Source organism: Equus asinus, chromosome 6 (assembly GCF_041296235.1).
Source record: "Equus asinus isolate D_3611 breed Donkey chromosome 6, EquAss-T2T_v2, whole genome shotgun sequence".
Classification (NCBI taxonomy): domain Eukaryota; kingdom Metazoa; phylum Chordata; class Mammalia; order Perissodactyla; family Equidae; genus Equus; species Equus asinus.
In genome coordinates, this window is record NC_091795.1 from 11830441 (window position 1) to 11846518 (window position 16078).

At 40.8% G+C, this 16078-nt stretch overlaps 1 protein-coding gene across 1 annotated transcript in view; it reads right to left on the minus strand.

Annotated features, from left to right (window-relative positions):
- The window catches only part of TMEM182 (transmembrane protein 182), a 49379-nt gene that overhangs the window by 11116 nt on the left and 22185 nt on the right, over nt 1–16078 (minus strand). Inside the window, exon 4 of the mRNA XM_014854124.3 lies at nt 8041–8178. Coding sequence (XP_014709610.1) covers nt 8041–8178 — 138 coding nt within the window. The remainder of the gene's footprint in view (nt 1–8040; nt 8179–16078) is intronic.

Consider the following 16078-nt stretch of genomic DNA (forward strand, 5'->3'; position numbering starts at 1 on the left):
GTAAACACTTAAAAATGCCACAATATTTGCAAACCAACATGTATTCACTTCTAATACACTAGGAATCTTAAGAATTGCAGTGTTTGAGGTCTTTCTCAACTTCTAAGGAGCCATGCGTGTCATGTTAGAGGAGGAAACATGGGGACAAAGCAGGCTGAAGCTATTCTCACAGGTCCATTCCAGAGTCTAAAGTGTATTCTTACTTTTCTAAACATTACATGATGAGCAAAGGAAAATTTGCCAATTCTACATTTTCTAAAAAGTGGTACTTGTCGTTACACTGTAACATATTTTCAAAGTAGTCTCATATTTGCTAGTTCATTCATTAAAAAATTAGTTTTTCTGGGAAAATAAGCCTGAGACTCAAAAATAATTTCAATTTTATTTTTCTAATAGTTTTTTCTTTACATTAAAATGCAATTGCTTTCTTTTATAATTCAATCATGCTCATTTTTATATATCATATTTCAGAAATTATAAAACTACTAATGTATAATGGTCAACCATAAACATTCTTGGCTTATCTCCATTTTTCATTTTCTCATATTGACTTTTCACTGATTTTTCTCCAATTTTCTAAGATAGCCTGAAAACCTTATATAGTTATAATGTCCTGATTAGATTTTCGTTACACCTATCTGATTTCCAAATATTCATTGCTGCCCACACTTTATCACACTACTTTCCAAATACACTAATTGCCTCTTCCCTTTCACTTTCTTGGCTTCACGTTTTTATTTCGTCAACCGAACCTATATAACCTCTAGCAGATTTCTCAAATATTTATCACTTTCTTAGATTGGCATAATGATTTTAGATATTAAACATCCTGTGTATTCAATACTCCATATTCTCTGGAGAAACAAGTATTGATAGAGAATGATCATGAGGGTTTATCCATCTCTACAAGTCATTAGGGATTTAATCTGAAAAGTAAGTGTTTCATTTAACGCCAAGGATGTGTTTACACACAATAACTGAGTTTTGGAAAGTAGGAAGTGATTGTAGAGCACAGGCCCGGATTCTGACCTGGATCAAATCTCGCGTCTAAGCTTTACTGTCTAGAAAGTTTTACACTTTACCAGCTGAGTAACCTTGAGCAAGGTGTTCACTTCTCCTTTTCTCAGTTTCTTCACTGGTAAAACAGAGAGAATGCAGAAAGCTGTCACGAGGAATTGGTGGAGGCAAGACAGTTAGCAGGGTGCCTGGGACGCGGCAAGCACATAATAAGCTGGGCTAGTTCTCTTATTTTCATTGTTATTATTACGCTTTGGCAAGAGCGCCTGCTAACGGCTAGCAAATATTCTTCTCTGAAATCTTTTAAAGCACCAGAGCTTCTCATATGACTGGGCTATTTCGAGACAGGCCAAAAGACAAGAGAATAAACTTGCCGGGGTGCCTTCCAGTTCTGAGATTTCATGAGAGAAGCGGGGGAAAGATTGCTTCAAACATGTAGGCCAACGTCTGACTGGAATTCTCCAGCAGGTGGCACCCGTCGCCCCGCAGTCCCATGGCTGAACATTTTGGAAAGAATAACATCAGGTGGATCCAGACTTGTGCTCGCTCAATTAAGGGCATTTTCTGTTTTAAGCGCCCAGTCTAGAAAACCTCCCGCCCCACCACAACAGCCCCCTGGTTACAGGAAATAAAAATTCTTTCTAGGACAGACCGTTAGCAGACGTCAGTCGGTCATTCAGAGGAGTCTGTAGCTAATGTGCTTCTCTTTCTACACAAGAAAGTGTAAAGGAAACAAAAAGGCCTCAGAAAATGCATAACAAAATTTAGTACAGAAACCAACATGCCTTAGCCACTTTTTACTAGCAATTTCTGAGCAAAGTGACTACTTGGGGGAAGGGTATGTAATGAAAAAGAATATTTGCAAAGAAATTAAATGCCTTAGAGTGCTGAGTAATTAGTAGTTGTTAATGATACACACACTCTGGGAAAGGAGAATGAGGCAGATGGAAACTCATTCTGCTTTTCCACCATGACAAAACCTAATCCCAAACCAGAGGTCCTATTTATAGGCCAGAAAGACTTTTGTCACCTCCCACATCTGAAAACTCCATTTCAGGGTGGAGATTAATTATCCCCTACGCTAATACGTCCTGTGAGGCGAAGCTTTCATTTGCTAGGCCTGTAGCTCTAGTTCTCAGAAGAAAAGCAACAGCACAGGTACATTTTTTAAGAGGGGTGGGGAACATTTATTTAAGTTTGAAGTTCAAAGATTTCCAGAAAATTCCCACCGAAGCTATTACTGAGCCAGCCTCTCACACCCTAGATTTCTCCGGGCAGGAGCTGGACCACAGCCCAGAACGTCTCCAGCAAGGATATGTGTAACGAGCCCAGGTTGGCATGGAGACTCAGGAACACAACAGTTCCCCCCAAAGAACTCATCCTGGGTCTTCTCGCTCCTCTCCACATCCTCCCTCCCTTGCACAGCCTGCCTCTGGCAGAGATGTTAGAGACTCACAGGATTCCAGTTGACATGTCGCTTTTGAGTTCTTCCTCTGGGGACTTGTCTCCTCATTTTACCACCATATATCTACCATATTGGTGCCCCCTTTGAAGCTGAGTCAGAACAAGTCTGATCCCAACAGCTTGTTACACAGATTTCAAATGATAAGCAATGTGGGAAGAAATAAACTTTCAAACAAGTATCTGAGAAAGCAAAGCAATAAGGCTTTAAAATATTTTTGTAAACAAAAACTCTACACAGCTCCTTTCTATTTAATATTAACCAAGGTTGACTTATTCTAGCACTTGACATTTACATAAAATGTCAGATGGAGGACATTAAAATTCCACATCAAAATCTTGAAGACAGGTCTTCCCACATTATAATGGTGTCAATATCCAAAACAATAGTTTTCCTGACCAAATTCCTAAATAGGACAACTGAAGGCACAAAGCAAGTGCACAAAGCAAGTGTTTCCAGAAATAGCAGGGTGACTCATTCTTCTAGTGCTATTGAGAAAGCAGATCTAACATACGCAAGCCTTTTAACCGAGAAAAGGGAAATCCAAACGGCCGTCCTATAACCTCATAGAAATGGGAGAAATTCATTCTACTACCAGAAGTAATTTGGCTGATACATGAGTAATCTATAGTTTTTATTAATCACTTTTTTCTTTCCATCACCCACCTCCAACAAATCAGAGCTCTGAATAAAATGTTAAGTCCTGGACTTTGGCGAAATATTCTGTTCCCTATTGGGAAATTATGTTTGTGATCTTCTCCGGAAAGTCTGTTTCTTACGCCCCAAGAAACACACAGAAGCTTTAGAAAGCCATTCTGGCAAGCGTTCACTGGCCTTCCAGGCCTGTTCTCCTGACACAGGGGCCCATTTGCTGGTCCAGGGTAAGCGGCTGTTCATAGCCCGAATCTTTCACTGTATAGACGTGGAGACAGCAGGTGCAAGCAGGCGCACGCATCTGCCTGTAAGTTTAGAACGCCTGCCTCTAGGCTGTCAGCAATTCTTTCCTAATCCCTTCCTGCTCTTGGTCTTCTGTTTCCTCCACAAACTCTTCTCTTGGTCCGACCGCTGCCACGTTCTGCTTTATCTGGAGAAAGACGCGAGGAGCAAGGCATGACGCCCAGCATCTCCTGTGAGCCATGGGTTCAGTCCCAGCCAAAGAAAGCGAAAGTCTGAAATACGTCCCTTGGCTTCTGTGAGGTATTTTTTCCAGGATTAAGGCAAAAAGTCTCTTGTATTATGCACCCATCATGTCCCTCTTGTCTCATGTAGAAATAAATGTGGGGTGCTGGTGCACTACTACGCATTGCATTGCTCTTTTGAAAGAAAAAGGGAAAACAAACCACAAACCCAATTTACTTCTGATTTCAGCATTACCTGCTAGATATGAGAATTTTCTATTCCCTTCAGATCCACTTACGTTTCCTGCACTACTCTCTTAAGTTATAGGGCTCACGCCATGGCACTTTTAGAAAGCAGTGTCCTCCAGTCCAGAAGGGAGCAGGGGCGAGCCATAGAGAGACGTGCTTCAGGCTGTTCGACCCACATGGCAAACGATTTATACCATTCACCCCAAGTTATTCAGCTCATATTGCTGGTGACCAACAGCAGTTGGGAAACAGCTCTCTGGGCGAGGAGCACCCACTGTGGTCACAGAACCGGGCGGGAGTCAAACCAACACTTGGTGCCCACCATGCTCCCGAGGACTGATTATCCTGCAAGGTATCGTTTCCTCCCATGAATGCATCTGGGGCCTAGAACAAGGCTGCTGTAGTCCTCTGACTTACGAGGTGTCTACGCAGTCTCACCAACTTGAGGGTCTAACAAGGGATTTAGCCAAGATTCAGAAGCTTTTCAGCCACCTCTCCCCAGGTGAGAATCTGTCTAGCTCTATATTCGGCAGAAAAATATATCCCAGTTTCTCAGTCAGGAAAAGATGATTCCAATTGCGGAAGAAAAATCTTTCTACCATGATACGCTGGTAAAATACCGATTTCCAGTTTTTATGGCTTATCACTCAACGCCAGTGTCCCGGGACATCCAAACAACATCATTATTCTTTCTTGTACACTTAGAGGTCTCACTCATGCATAGCAATTCCTGTATTGATGTTGCTTTGCCCAGGCATTAGGAATATTCAGCTGGATGATAATTTTCTCCATACAACTCAAACGTCCTGTAATGCCATGACTACCCCCTCTAACTCTTCCTGCATCTTTCCTATCCTCTCCAACATCACAGGGTTAGGAGAAGACAGTGTTAGCCCCTTTGTAGCTAAGAGTTCTCTAGGAGTCCACATGAAAGCAAATGTCAGCAATGGTTTAGGCACTGTGGGGGTGTGGGAGGAAAGTCACTGAAATACAGACTCAGCGTCATACCGTCCTGACGATTACCACACACTTGGTCCAGCACTGAACTTCCTCGGGGAACACATGGCATGGCTGGTCTGGGAAGGTATCTGCCCAAGCACGGGGTGTGGCAACACATGGCTTCCAAGCCTTGCTCTAACCCTGTTCACACAGCAAGAGGAATACCACGGACCTCACTCCTTACTCACAGCAAGAGCTGTGACATCAGCATGCCTCAACCATGTGTGGAATGCCCAAAAACACACTTCCTGCTGATGACAAAGAGTCTTTCTATGAGTACACCCCCAGCACTGGCCATTGAGAATTTGGTTCTGCCTTATCCTAAGGCCATCTGTCCAAATAAAGCATGTCCAATCTTGTTTGTGGCACTGACAAAGCAGCCACGGCAACCAGGGGCCAAGTGGTGCCTGTTGCTAACAGCCTGGCAGAGCACAGCACGTTGGCACAGGTCAGCACGGAGACTCAGGTAGGCAGAAAATGATGAGGCAAGCCCCAAGATGAAGGAGACTTTGGAATACTCGGTGCCTGGAATGAGATCTTTTCATTTTGAAAATACAAAATCTAACCAAAGAAAGGGTCATAAATTCAACTCAGTTTAACTCAGTAAATGACCACATGCATGATTCTGTATTAAATATGGCACAGAAAAACCTTGCCTGGCAACAAACTTAGTGTCTATTTGTATTTTCCTCATCTTTGTATAACATAGCATGTAAATTTCCATCTTCAACTTTGAAAGAATAAGTTGCCTATTAACATTATCTGGGAAGGTTAATAATAGACAATCGTAAGATTTTAAAAAGTCTTTTGTCAATAAATACTCAAGTTTAAGGATGATTTATTGGCCCTATAACTGCTTTAAAAGATTGCGTTTCATGGTGGAAATTACTACTGGACAGTAAACTTTAGTTATTCCTGAGAACATCACTTCTCCTATCCAAACTGATAAAATGAACAGTAATATTCTATCTCATCCAACAGAAGACTTCTCTCTGTTCTTGGGAAACATACAGTCTTACACAAACAATAAGGAATTGTGCCATGAAGGAAATTAAAAGTCAAGTTTGAAAGAAAGTATCCTCATAATCATCTAGCTTAATGGCTTTCAGAATGGGCTCCCAGAACACCTGGGACACCTCTCAACTCCCAGGGAACTTTTACATTAAGACCTGAGCAAGGAGGACCTCAGCCCCATACCCACATGCAGCAAAAGATTCACTATAAAAAGAAAATCCACTGGTCACAGGGCTACGCGTATGCATAAAAATTCTTGATCTCCCTACAGAGTTCTCAGCCAAATGTAATTCTTTGGATATACTACTGTCTTGTGCAAATTATAAAATGGAAAAATGGCCAACATTTTTTTTTCAAAAGCAGTAAATGCACACGCAATTCCCTAATAAGACCAAACCCAGGATCAGAGCACTTCTGAGTTTAAAACAATCGTGCTGCCCATAAGGTGTCAGTACTGAACCACTGCGTTTACGTATTCCTTTTATTGACAAAGATTAAAAAAGAAAATCGAGGAATGAGAAGAAAGAAATATTTACACATTTTAGCAGAAAGCTGTTATTTCCGGGAAGACCATGGAAAAATATGCACCTTAACTAGATCTTTGACTGAAGTGAGGGTGGAATGTGGTTTGGGGGAGAAAAAACATTTGGCAAAAAAGATGCTCAGTTTTAAGGCATATAAGCGGTTTGTTCTTATGGAATTATGAAGTAAAGAATAGAAGGCATAAATTATGAGATCTAAGTGAAAGGAGGCAGACACAAAGGCCACATATTGTGTAATTCCATTTATAGGAAATATCCAGAATAGGCAAATCCAGAGAGACCAAAAGTAGAGTAGTGGCTCTCCGGGCTCGGGGAGGAGAGGACGGGAGAGGAGGAGGTTTCTCTGTGGGGTGATCAAAATATGCTAGAATCAGATAGTGGTGATCTTTGCACAACTCTGTAAATACAGTAAAAACCACTGCATTATATACTTTAAAGAGGTATACTTTTTGGTATGTGAATTATATCCCAACTTTTTTAAGTTATTAAAAGTATTATGAGCTCAAATGGGTAAATCCAGGCCCTTGAGAAAGGCCTTTGAAACACCAGTGAATAAAAGAGTTGAAATAAAAGACAAAAGAAAGAAAGAATAGGTTAAACAGGGCTCTTGTTCTCGGCGTGGGGCTTTTCCAGCACTTTGAGCAGAGGATCCACATCTGACTATTCTTTTCATTCCCTCTGCAGAATTAAGCGCAATATTATGGAAAAAGAGTATTTAAAGGAACTCTTTGTTAGTTGATCATTGATTAAATGATGATGGGCAACGTCATAAGCTGTCTTTGTGGAATAAAAGGCCATAAAGCCATCCACTCCGCTGCTCTCCTTTATCGTCACTACAGTCTCAAGGAGCCATTCTGCCCTTCCCATCTGATGTTATGACACAGGACAGTCATGTCCAGTCTGCTCTCGGTCATACTGAAGTCTGTCTAATTTTCTAGAATTGTTATCTTTATAAATAACCTTGTGCTTATGTTTTCAGGTTAGTATTCTGCCTTTTACTTCCTAATTAAATGGAAAGACTTAAAATTCACAAGACTCACCTATTCAATTATTTTTCTATTTGTACTATGATCATTTTAGCAGAAATTACAGACTGGTCGGAAAACTGACTAAAATAAATTCAAGTTTTACAAAGAAGAGAGTGTGTTTAGATAATGCACATGAACCACAATTAAGAAAATTGAATGGTGACATTGTAGAAAAAGATGCTTTTTACCTGTGATAAATCCGGAGGGTTTGTAACATCATTATGGGGGCTATCTTTTTAAGAGCATACAAAAACTTTTACCTATATCCTGATGTTACAGACAGACATGTTATGACCCCCAATTTACAGATAGAATATTAATGGGTAAGAGAGATTAAAAGGCTCTTGCCACAGAACTTTCGCTTCTAGTGTCCTCTTTCATACAATGCGGACACAGTCAACAAAGACTGCGTGCTAAATGTGTTAGCACACGGAAAATGGAAAGTCCCTGAAAAAGCATGTCATATAGTTATCTCTCAAGAAATACTGTATATGAATATCATTGTCTTACTACTCCTAGAAGCCTGATATCGGAAACTAGAAACGGAAAATATGAGGATATGGAGGGAAAAACCTCATGGTTGGAAATCACACCCTTTGTATTGTACATACCTGCAGCAATATACGAGCCTCCACCGGCTTTATAGAGGAAATGGCTGGCAAAGGGAGCTGCACAGATGATCAAAAAGCTTGCAATCACCACAGCGACTACCCCGAGAAGCATCAGGACTGCCCAGAAACCACGGTAAACTGGAGACCCCAGGAGAAAAGGAGAAAAGAAAAACACACTTAGACTGTGAACACAGCAGACTGTCATATAGTTTCTTTCCTCACGGTTTTTCTAATTTCAGCCATTGCACTGCTAGGTGGCATCCCGAGCTATGGGTCCTGAATTACCTTCAAAAGGATCCCTTACTAGATGACTTCGGACTCGATGATGTCAATCTTCAATCAACTCGCGCTTGGTATTTGCACCACGCACATGCTAATCTACTCTAGAAGCTTATTTTTCACCAGATTTTCCACCTTAGAAGTGGCAACACTAGAGTTCTAGAAAGAGTCCTCTTGAGTAAATACCCAGTTGGGTCACAGACAGGTGTTTCATACCAAATGTACGTGAAAAGAGAGTCACATTTACAAACACTGCCTCTTGCTCCCTGCTAAGATCACACAGCGATCCCTTGGAAACTGATAATAGTCACCCCTTTCCCTAACAAAAAAGTACACTTCTATTTGGATTGTGACTCTATTGGAAAATAGTCTTAAGGTAATAAAAATGGCAAGCAAAACAAAAAAAAAGGTTTGTACAGGCTGAGATTTTAAATCAGATATATTCAAGGCATACTACTTTCTATTAATTTGTTCCTAGAAAGATTCAAAACCCGAAGAAAACATAACAGTCTCTCAGTCAAGGACCAGCAAGGCTGAATTAATGGACGCGACTGGTGATAAATGGGTTGTGGGTTGGTGATATGCAGTAATCAAATAAAGAGGAATTCTAATGATCATTTTTAAATGGGATAATTACCGATCTATTAAACAAATTCATCATTTCCCAAAGGCTAAACACTAAAATAAATTCCTTTTGGTGTAAATGAGGGAAAGCACAGTGAAGTAGATTAGTCAAATTACAATTTTTTACGAAAATACAGAAATTTTATAAGAAAGCAAAGAATAATTTTTCTCAACAAACCCACGTGCCAAACATAAAATATGTCAATCAACTAGAAACTTAAAGAGACAAAAGAGGATGGGAAGATGGAAACTTGCAGAGAGGAGTCACTGGAGTTAAACGGGAAAGGAAGGCTGGACTTTTTGTGTGAATAACCAGGTCTTGAAGACAGGAATAAAACATAGGCTTTCACCTCACAGGCCAATGCTGTTCATTTGGCAGTGAATTCCAGGTTTGCTGTGTTAGGAAGTATTCTGCGGTTGTATTCAGGCTCCGCGGGCAGCAGAGCAGTAAGGTATAGATCAGCTTTGAGTGTAGAAGTAAGAGAGACAGACTGTGAGCCAAATATTTGCCACACCAGTCCTACCAGAGTTTACTAGATAATTGGTGAGCTTTCCATTTTACACTTTCATTCACCTCATTTACTTCATTGCCTATCACATGGCAGGTTCTGTGGCAAGTGCGAGGGGTATAAGCATTCGTAAGAGGCAGTCCAGGGAATAAGGAGCCCATTCTAACGCTCCCTTGATCACACTAAAACTGGACAAACATGGCAAACACTCTGAGGATTCTGAAAAGTAAACAAAAACACATGGGTTAAGGAGGAAAGTCAAACCTTAAAGAAAGATCAACTCAGCTTCAAAGAGTTTTCTAGGTTTTCCCTTTTTTTCTCTCTTCCTGGATTTGGCCTGAAGGCAAGCCAAATGGGGAACTTTGTAAAAGGCACAAACAGCAAAAAAAAAACCCACTCATTGTCATCATTCTTGCTAGAAAAGCAGGAAAGGGAGTCCCTGCAAGCCATGGTATGGAGAAAATCCTCATGTTTATTTTTCTCTTTTTATTCTCCCAGTCCTGCCTCAAGGCCAGCTTCAAAAGTAGATGTGCACTGCTACCCCAGTGGAGGCAGGGGCATTTAAGTTACCAAAAGTGATCCAATCCTTTGGATAGAAGGATCCTATAAAGGGCCTCCCATTGTGCAAAGAGTGTGGGAATAAATCTTATATATTTTCCTTTTTCTCTTGCTGCTTCGCACTGTAGTGCAACTCCATGGAACTGTGCCACAGCACAGGAGGCCAAAGCTCTGAAAGAACCCAATAATTCCTTCCAGAGAAACTGGGAAAAAGGGGCCCTAGAAGCCAAAGGGTGTGGGGGAAATCCCACAGATGAGAGAGGGCTGGAGAAGAGAAGCTCTAATCCTGTGTTTGAATCTGTAATGAGCTGACACCCCAAGTTGCACATGCACAGAAAATGCCCAGAGAAGTCTAGCAAAGGCTTTGAGAATCAAATGACAGTATAAAAACTATCCAAGTACCAGAGCAAGCCCTGAGCGCGCATGCCCAGGCAGACCCAAACAGCATAGCAAAAGCTTTGCAAACTGAATTGACATTGAAACTACTACCACAGAAGAAAAAGACAGAATACGCAGGTTGAGTGCCTTGTTCAAACAACAAATTAATATTCTCTAGAGAATTTTAACAGTATGAAGGGTCTGACAATATAATATTCAAAATGTTCAGGATACAATCCAAAATTACTTGATATACCAACAACCACAAAAATCTGACCAATTCTCAAAGGAATGAGCAATCAGCAGATGCCAACTCAAAGATGATTCAGATATGTGAATTATCAGATAGACTTTAAAGCAGCTTTTAGAACCACTTTTTATGAACTAAGGTAAATGCTCTTGAAATGAATAGAAAGATAGAAATTCTCTGAAGAAAAATAGCCTATTAAAAAAGAACTACATTGAAATTTTAGAACTGAAACATATAATTGGAATGTAAAAATCCATTAGATGAGCTCAATAGCAGAACAGAGATGAAAAAAGAAGCAAGTGAACTTGAAGATAGAGCAAGAGAATTTATCCAGTCTGAACAACAGAAAGAAAAGAGATTGAAAACAAAAATGACTAGAGTCTCAGAGACTTGTGGGACATTATCAAAAGATCTCACATTTGTGACATTGGAGTCCCTAAAGCAGAGGGAAAAGATACTGATACGGAAAGAACAGTCGTGGAAATAGTGCCTGGAAACTTCCCATATTTGGTGAAAGACAAATTTACAGATACAAGAAACTCAACGAACTCCAGAGAGAATAAACCCAAAGAAATCAGCCCAGACACAAAATAATAAAATTACTGAAAACCACAGACAAATAAAAAGTCTTGAAAGCAGCCAGGGGTTGGGGGAGGGGAAATGATGGATTACATATGGGGAACAATTCCAAAGACTGCAAGTTTCTCATCAGAAACGATGGAAGCCGGAAGACAGTTGAAGAACATCTTCAAGGTGCCAAAAGAAAAGACTATCAGACTGAAATTCTGCTTCTAGCAAAAATATCTTTGAGGGATGAAGGTGAAATAAAGCCATTTCTCAAGGAGGAAAACATAGAATTTGTCACCTGCAGACCTGCTCTACAAAAAAATGCTCAAGGAATTTCTTTAGGTTGAAGGGAGATGACTCCAGAGTTCACTTGAAACTTCAGGAAGGAAGGAAGAGAAACAGAAAAGGTGAATATCTGCATGAATATAGGAGGCCATTTTTCTTATCTTAATTTCTTTTAAATATGTTTGACTATTAAAATAAAAAAAATCTTGTCAGCATAATGCAGTAAAGAAATGTGGGTTTTAGAATCAGAGTGGCCTGAGTATTTACCAGGTATTTTCTATGGAACCTTGGACCGGTTACTTAAGCTTCCTGGACCTCTATCACTTCTTCTGTAAAATAGGGATGCTTGTATCCATCCTTCAGAGCTATTGGAAGAATTATTAATAATGTATGTGAAGTGTGTGGCATACAATAAGAGACAAAGAATGGCATTTATTTTGTGGTTGCTTTTATTGCTGTTATTGTTAAAATTTCATTAATGCTACATAGCAGGTGGTATTGTGTTCGGTAATAGGAAAGTGAATTACTTGCCTCAGAGAGCGCCGCACACTGTTTTTTCTGTACCATTGACATTTGGAAATCCCTTTAGATTATGGTTTGCAGTGCAGTAGAGAAGTTGTTTGAGCAAAGTAGACTGTCAATACAGAAAGTTCCACAAAGTTCTCATACTGTCTTCCATGGGAAATGTCCCTGTCCATTAACCTGTAAGAAGGCACCAGCCATGTCTTATACCATGTGCCTCCACTCCTAAATACCCAAAATACAAACAAATGGAGTCAAACCCCTGACAGCCAAAAGACGGTGACCCCTGACCCATGCTCTAGGACCTGTGTGTTGAAAAGATGAGTTGGGCTAATCAGTTTGACTCCTTGAGAACTGGAAAAGTGAGAGGATTAGCAGCAGAGTTGGAGCTCACAGGAAGCACTGGTAGCAGTGTCCAGAAGAGTCACAGTAAGCCAAGGCCATATGCAAGCAAGAGGGCAAGAATTATGAATCAGCCACAGAGAGGGCAGAAAAAGCAGAGGAGCCTTTCCACAGAGAGAAGCAGAGGGATGGTAAGAAAGAGAGAAACCTCCTGGTAAGAAAGGGAGAGAAAGAGAGCCAGACAGAGTTGGAGGATAAATGCTCCCCAGAGCGGCTGTCATTCCTGACAACTGCAACTTCCTGTTCTTTGCTTTGTTCTAGCAAAACAGTCTGACTTTTGATTCTGAGTCCCCATAAAAGGCAGGAGCAACAGATTTGTATTTAAGGGAAGGGGGTACCTGGCTGCCTGGAGCGTTGTGACCATACAGAAATAGCTCCCAAGTGAGATCCTTCCTGCAGTCCCTGTGTGCTTTCTTTTTCTGCGTGTGCTTCAGCACTCCAAAGTGCATAACTTCAAGCCTATTGCAAAATTTCTTGGAGCTTCCTGTTTCTTAGCTAATTATACTACCTAGTTTGCATATGTGGCACACTGTGATTCCAGAATTAAAATGTTCAGTTGTAAGGAAGAACTGTCTTGTGGAATTGGGTAGAGTTCTGTCACTGTCTGAAGTGCAACTGAGGCAACCAGAGAATCTTCAACATGAAGCAATGTAAGTGCATGTGTCTGGGGAGTCAAATATGATATTGGGGCCCCTCCTCTCACTAACTGTGGGACTCCGATAGACCACAATTTTCTAACATGGAAAACAGTATCCTTCACATAGAGTAAGGATTGAGAAAATATGTGAAAAGGAGCTGCATGTAGTAAGCACTCATTAGTATCACGAATTATACACTTTTTAATAAAATGTTCTTGCAAACAACACCGTTGACATTTAAAAGATATCTTCTATCTCGTGGATCTAGGATGAGGACCAGCTTTCAATTGTAACATTTGCACAACTTTAAAATTTTGGTGGGAAGGATGTTTTTGTTTGGTGAGTGGTGTATATTGTTTAAAACTCCTAGATCTTGAATGCGTCTCAGGGAACGCTTTGTTTGTTCCCTCCTTCTTTATCTGAGCCATAGAAACTGCAAAGCTTTGTCTTTGTAAACTGTGGACTGTGCAAGTGAAAACATCTCTAAAAATCCATTTGTACCATTACATAGTGCTTAACTTAAACAATATTGAATTTCTATTAATTCCTAGCAGAATGGGAAGCAAGATTTACAATATAAATAGATTTACATGTAATCTTTATCATCACAATTTGGATTAATTAAAGGAAAGCCTCATCTGAATCTGTGAGAGGCCACAATTAATGACTATTTCGATTATTTTCAAAGAAATGAAGTTCTGTTGATTCTAAATAATTTGGTTTATTGACCTAACAAAGCGCCCCTGGGTCAGGTGTTGTAATGAGGATGACTAGTGATCAGTCTAACAACGGATGGCGTAGAAATGGTCCTTCTAGAGTACTCAGTTTATTTTCCTTCATAGATCAAACTTTTCTATTTACAGTATTACTTTCACCACCAATTTACTTAGTAACTTCATTCTAGTGGATCTTGGTTGAAAATCATCAGCCCAGAGTATACTGAAATGTCATATCAACATATTCTGAGTAGTATATCATTTCATGTTTGTATAATATTTTCACCTATACACAGTATTTTTAATTTTCACTTGAGGACTATCCTGTCGTTTTTTAATAAAGAAAAGAGACATGAAGTCATTAGAGATTGTGCAATTTGTTAAATAAGGGTGTATATGGAATGCAAAACTATGTTCACGATGTCTCAGTTTATTCATAAAAAGTACATAACATATTAGCTGTACTGACAATTCAAGTTCAGATGCCAATTTATGGCAGAGGAGCTCATATCTCGGGGTGCACCTGAAAGGGGAAATTCCACAGTTACACAAACAGGAAGCGCAGGGAGACATCTATTAAGAATCCTTCAGGGAGGAAACATAAAAGTCATCTAAAACACCAGGACAGTGCAGGCCGTGAAATAAATGGGACTATTAGTTATGCACATTAATATGTGTGCATGTGCGTGTGCACACGTGTGTGCGTGTACATATGTGTGTGTGCAGATGACCATAGGCCAGAGGTGAGGGGCTAATGGCACAATCAGCATCTGTTCTGAATTCCATGTACAGGGTTAGAAAAATAAAGCCCTACAGTCTTTCTTTTCCTAATAGGAATATAATAAAAATGCACTAAAACCTCACTAATTTAGATGCGCAAAAGCAGCCTGAAGTTTTCACTCTGGATTATTTTAGAACCAGTTCCATTCCAAGCCATTCACATCCATCCAACCTCCTGAACTGGGGTCTCACTGAGGGACCCTGCCAGGCTTGCTTGGTGAACGGGCACGCTGCTGACAACCAGAAGCCACTTAATTCAGCAAACATACTTTGATCGCTCTCTAGATGCCAGGCACCAAAAACTGCTAGAGTAAGACATAATCTTTGCTGTCTCAAGTTCAGCCCAATGAGGAAAAAGCAAATAAGTTCATCACTGTGTGATAAGGGCCTTGCGGAGGCGTGCACAGATATCCCAGAGCCAAGTGGACTATTGCACAGGGCTGGACGATAGTGAGAAAAGCCCTGCCGTACGGAGTCTTCGCCCAGGAATTCATCAGGCAGAAGGCGGGAGGAGAGTTCCACGGATGGGGGCCCGGAGGCCAGCTCCCTGCAGCTGCTGCCCAGGTGGACAAAGGGAACAGAAGATAAGGAATCCAGAAAGGTGGTCAAGGTGCTACATACCACTTGAAAAGGGCTGGTCCTTTATCATAGGGATCCTAGGGAGCCCCTAAAGCTCAGTGATCAGAAATTCTAGCCACTTTTATATCAGACTGTCACTCCTATGTATTGAGAATGAACTGGCAGGAGAAAGGATACAGCAAGGATAACCTGTTGGGTCATTGCTATAGCAACCCAAGTGGGGTCTAATGCTGGGCAGTGTGGACAGAGAAGGAATAAGCTTCAGCAATACTGTTGTTACGGGCGGTAAGACACCAGCAAGAATAAAGGCCGTCTTCCTGGGTTTTCATTTGTATGCCAAAACTATTTGTTCGGTTAAGATATTACCAAATCTCCTCTAGATTTTGTAATATTTTAAGTTACACAACAAACCCTCTTCCATACAGAGTATACGGGGAAAATTCAACCCAAATGATCACAATCCCAAATTCATAGTGTTTTGATAAATTAGTTTGTTGTGTATATAAAAATGTAAATATTGTATTTGCAGTTTAAAGATAAACTTAAGTGTTATTCATTTTCAAAACTTGCTATCTTGCCTCAGACACCTCACAAAGCTAGTTCATAAAGCTAATCCTATGTTTCGACACATCCCCGAGCACACACAGTGTGAAGTGCTATAAAATGTTCTAAATGAAGCCAAAACAAAACACGCCCGCCCCCTCCACCATCCTCAGCGGCAAACGAGAGCCTCCGGCATATGCTGCCGTAGCTTTAGGCGAGAGGCTTCTGTTGCACAGGCCAGCAAGCCTGTCCTGCATCTCCGTATACTACTTGTCTTGGCAGTGTCAGGCAGGTCTAAAAATACAGGAATGCCTGCACCACAGCAGAAGGACAGGCTGTACAGTGTGTCCGTGTCTGAGCTCCGCCACTGAGGACGTGCCAAGCCAAGTCACATGCTCTGCACAGTCC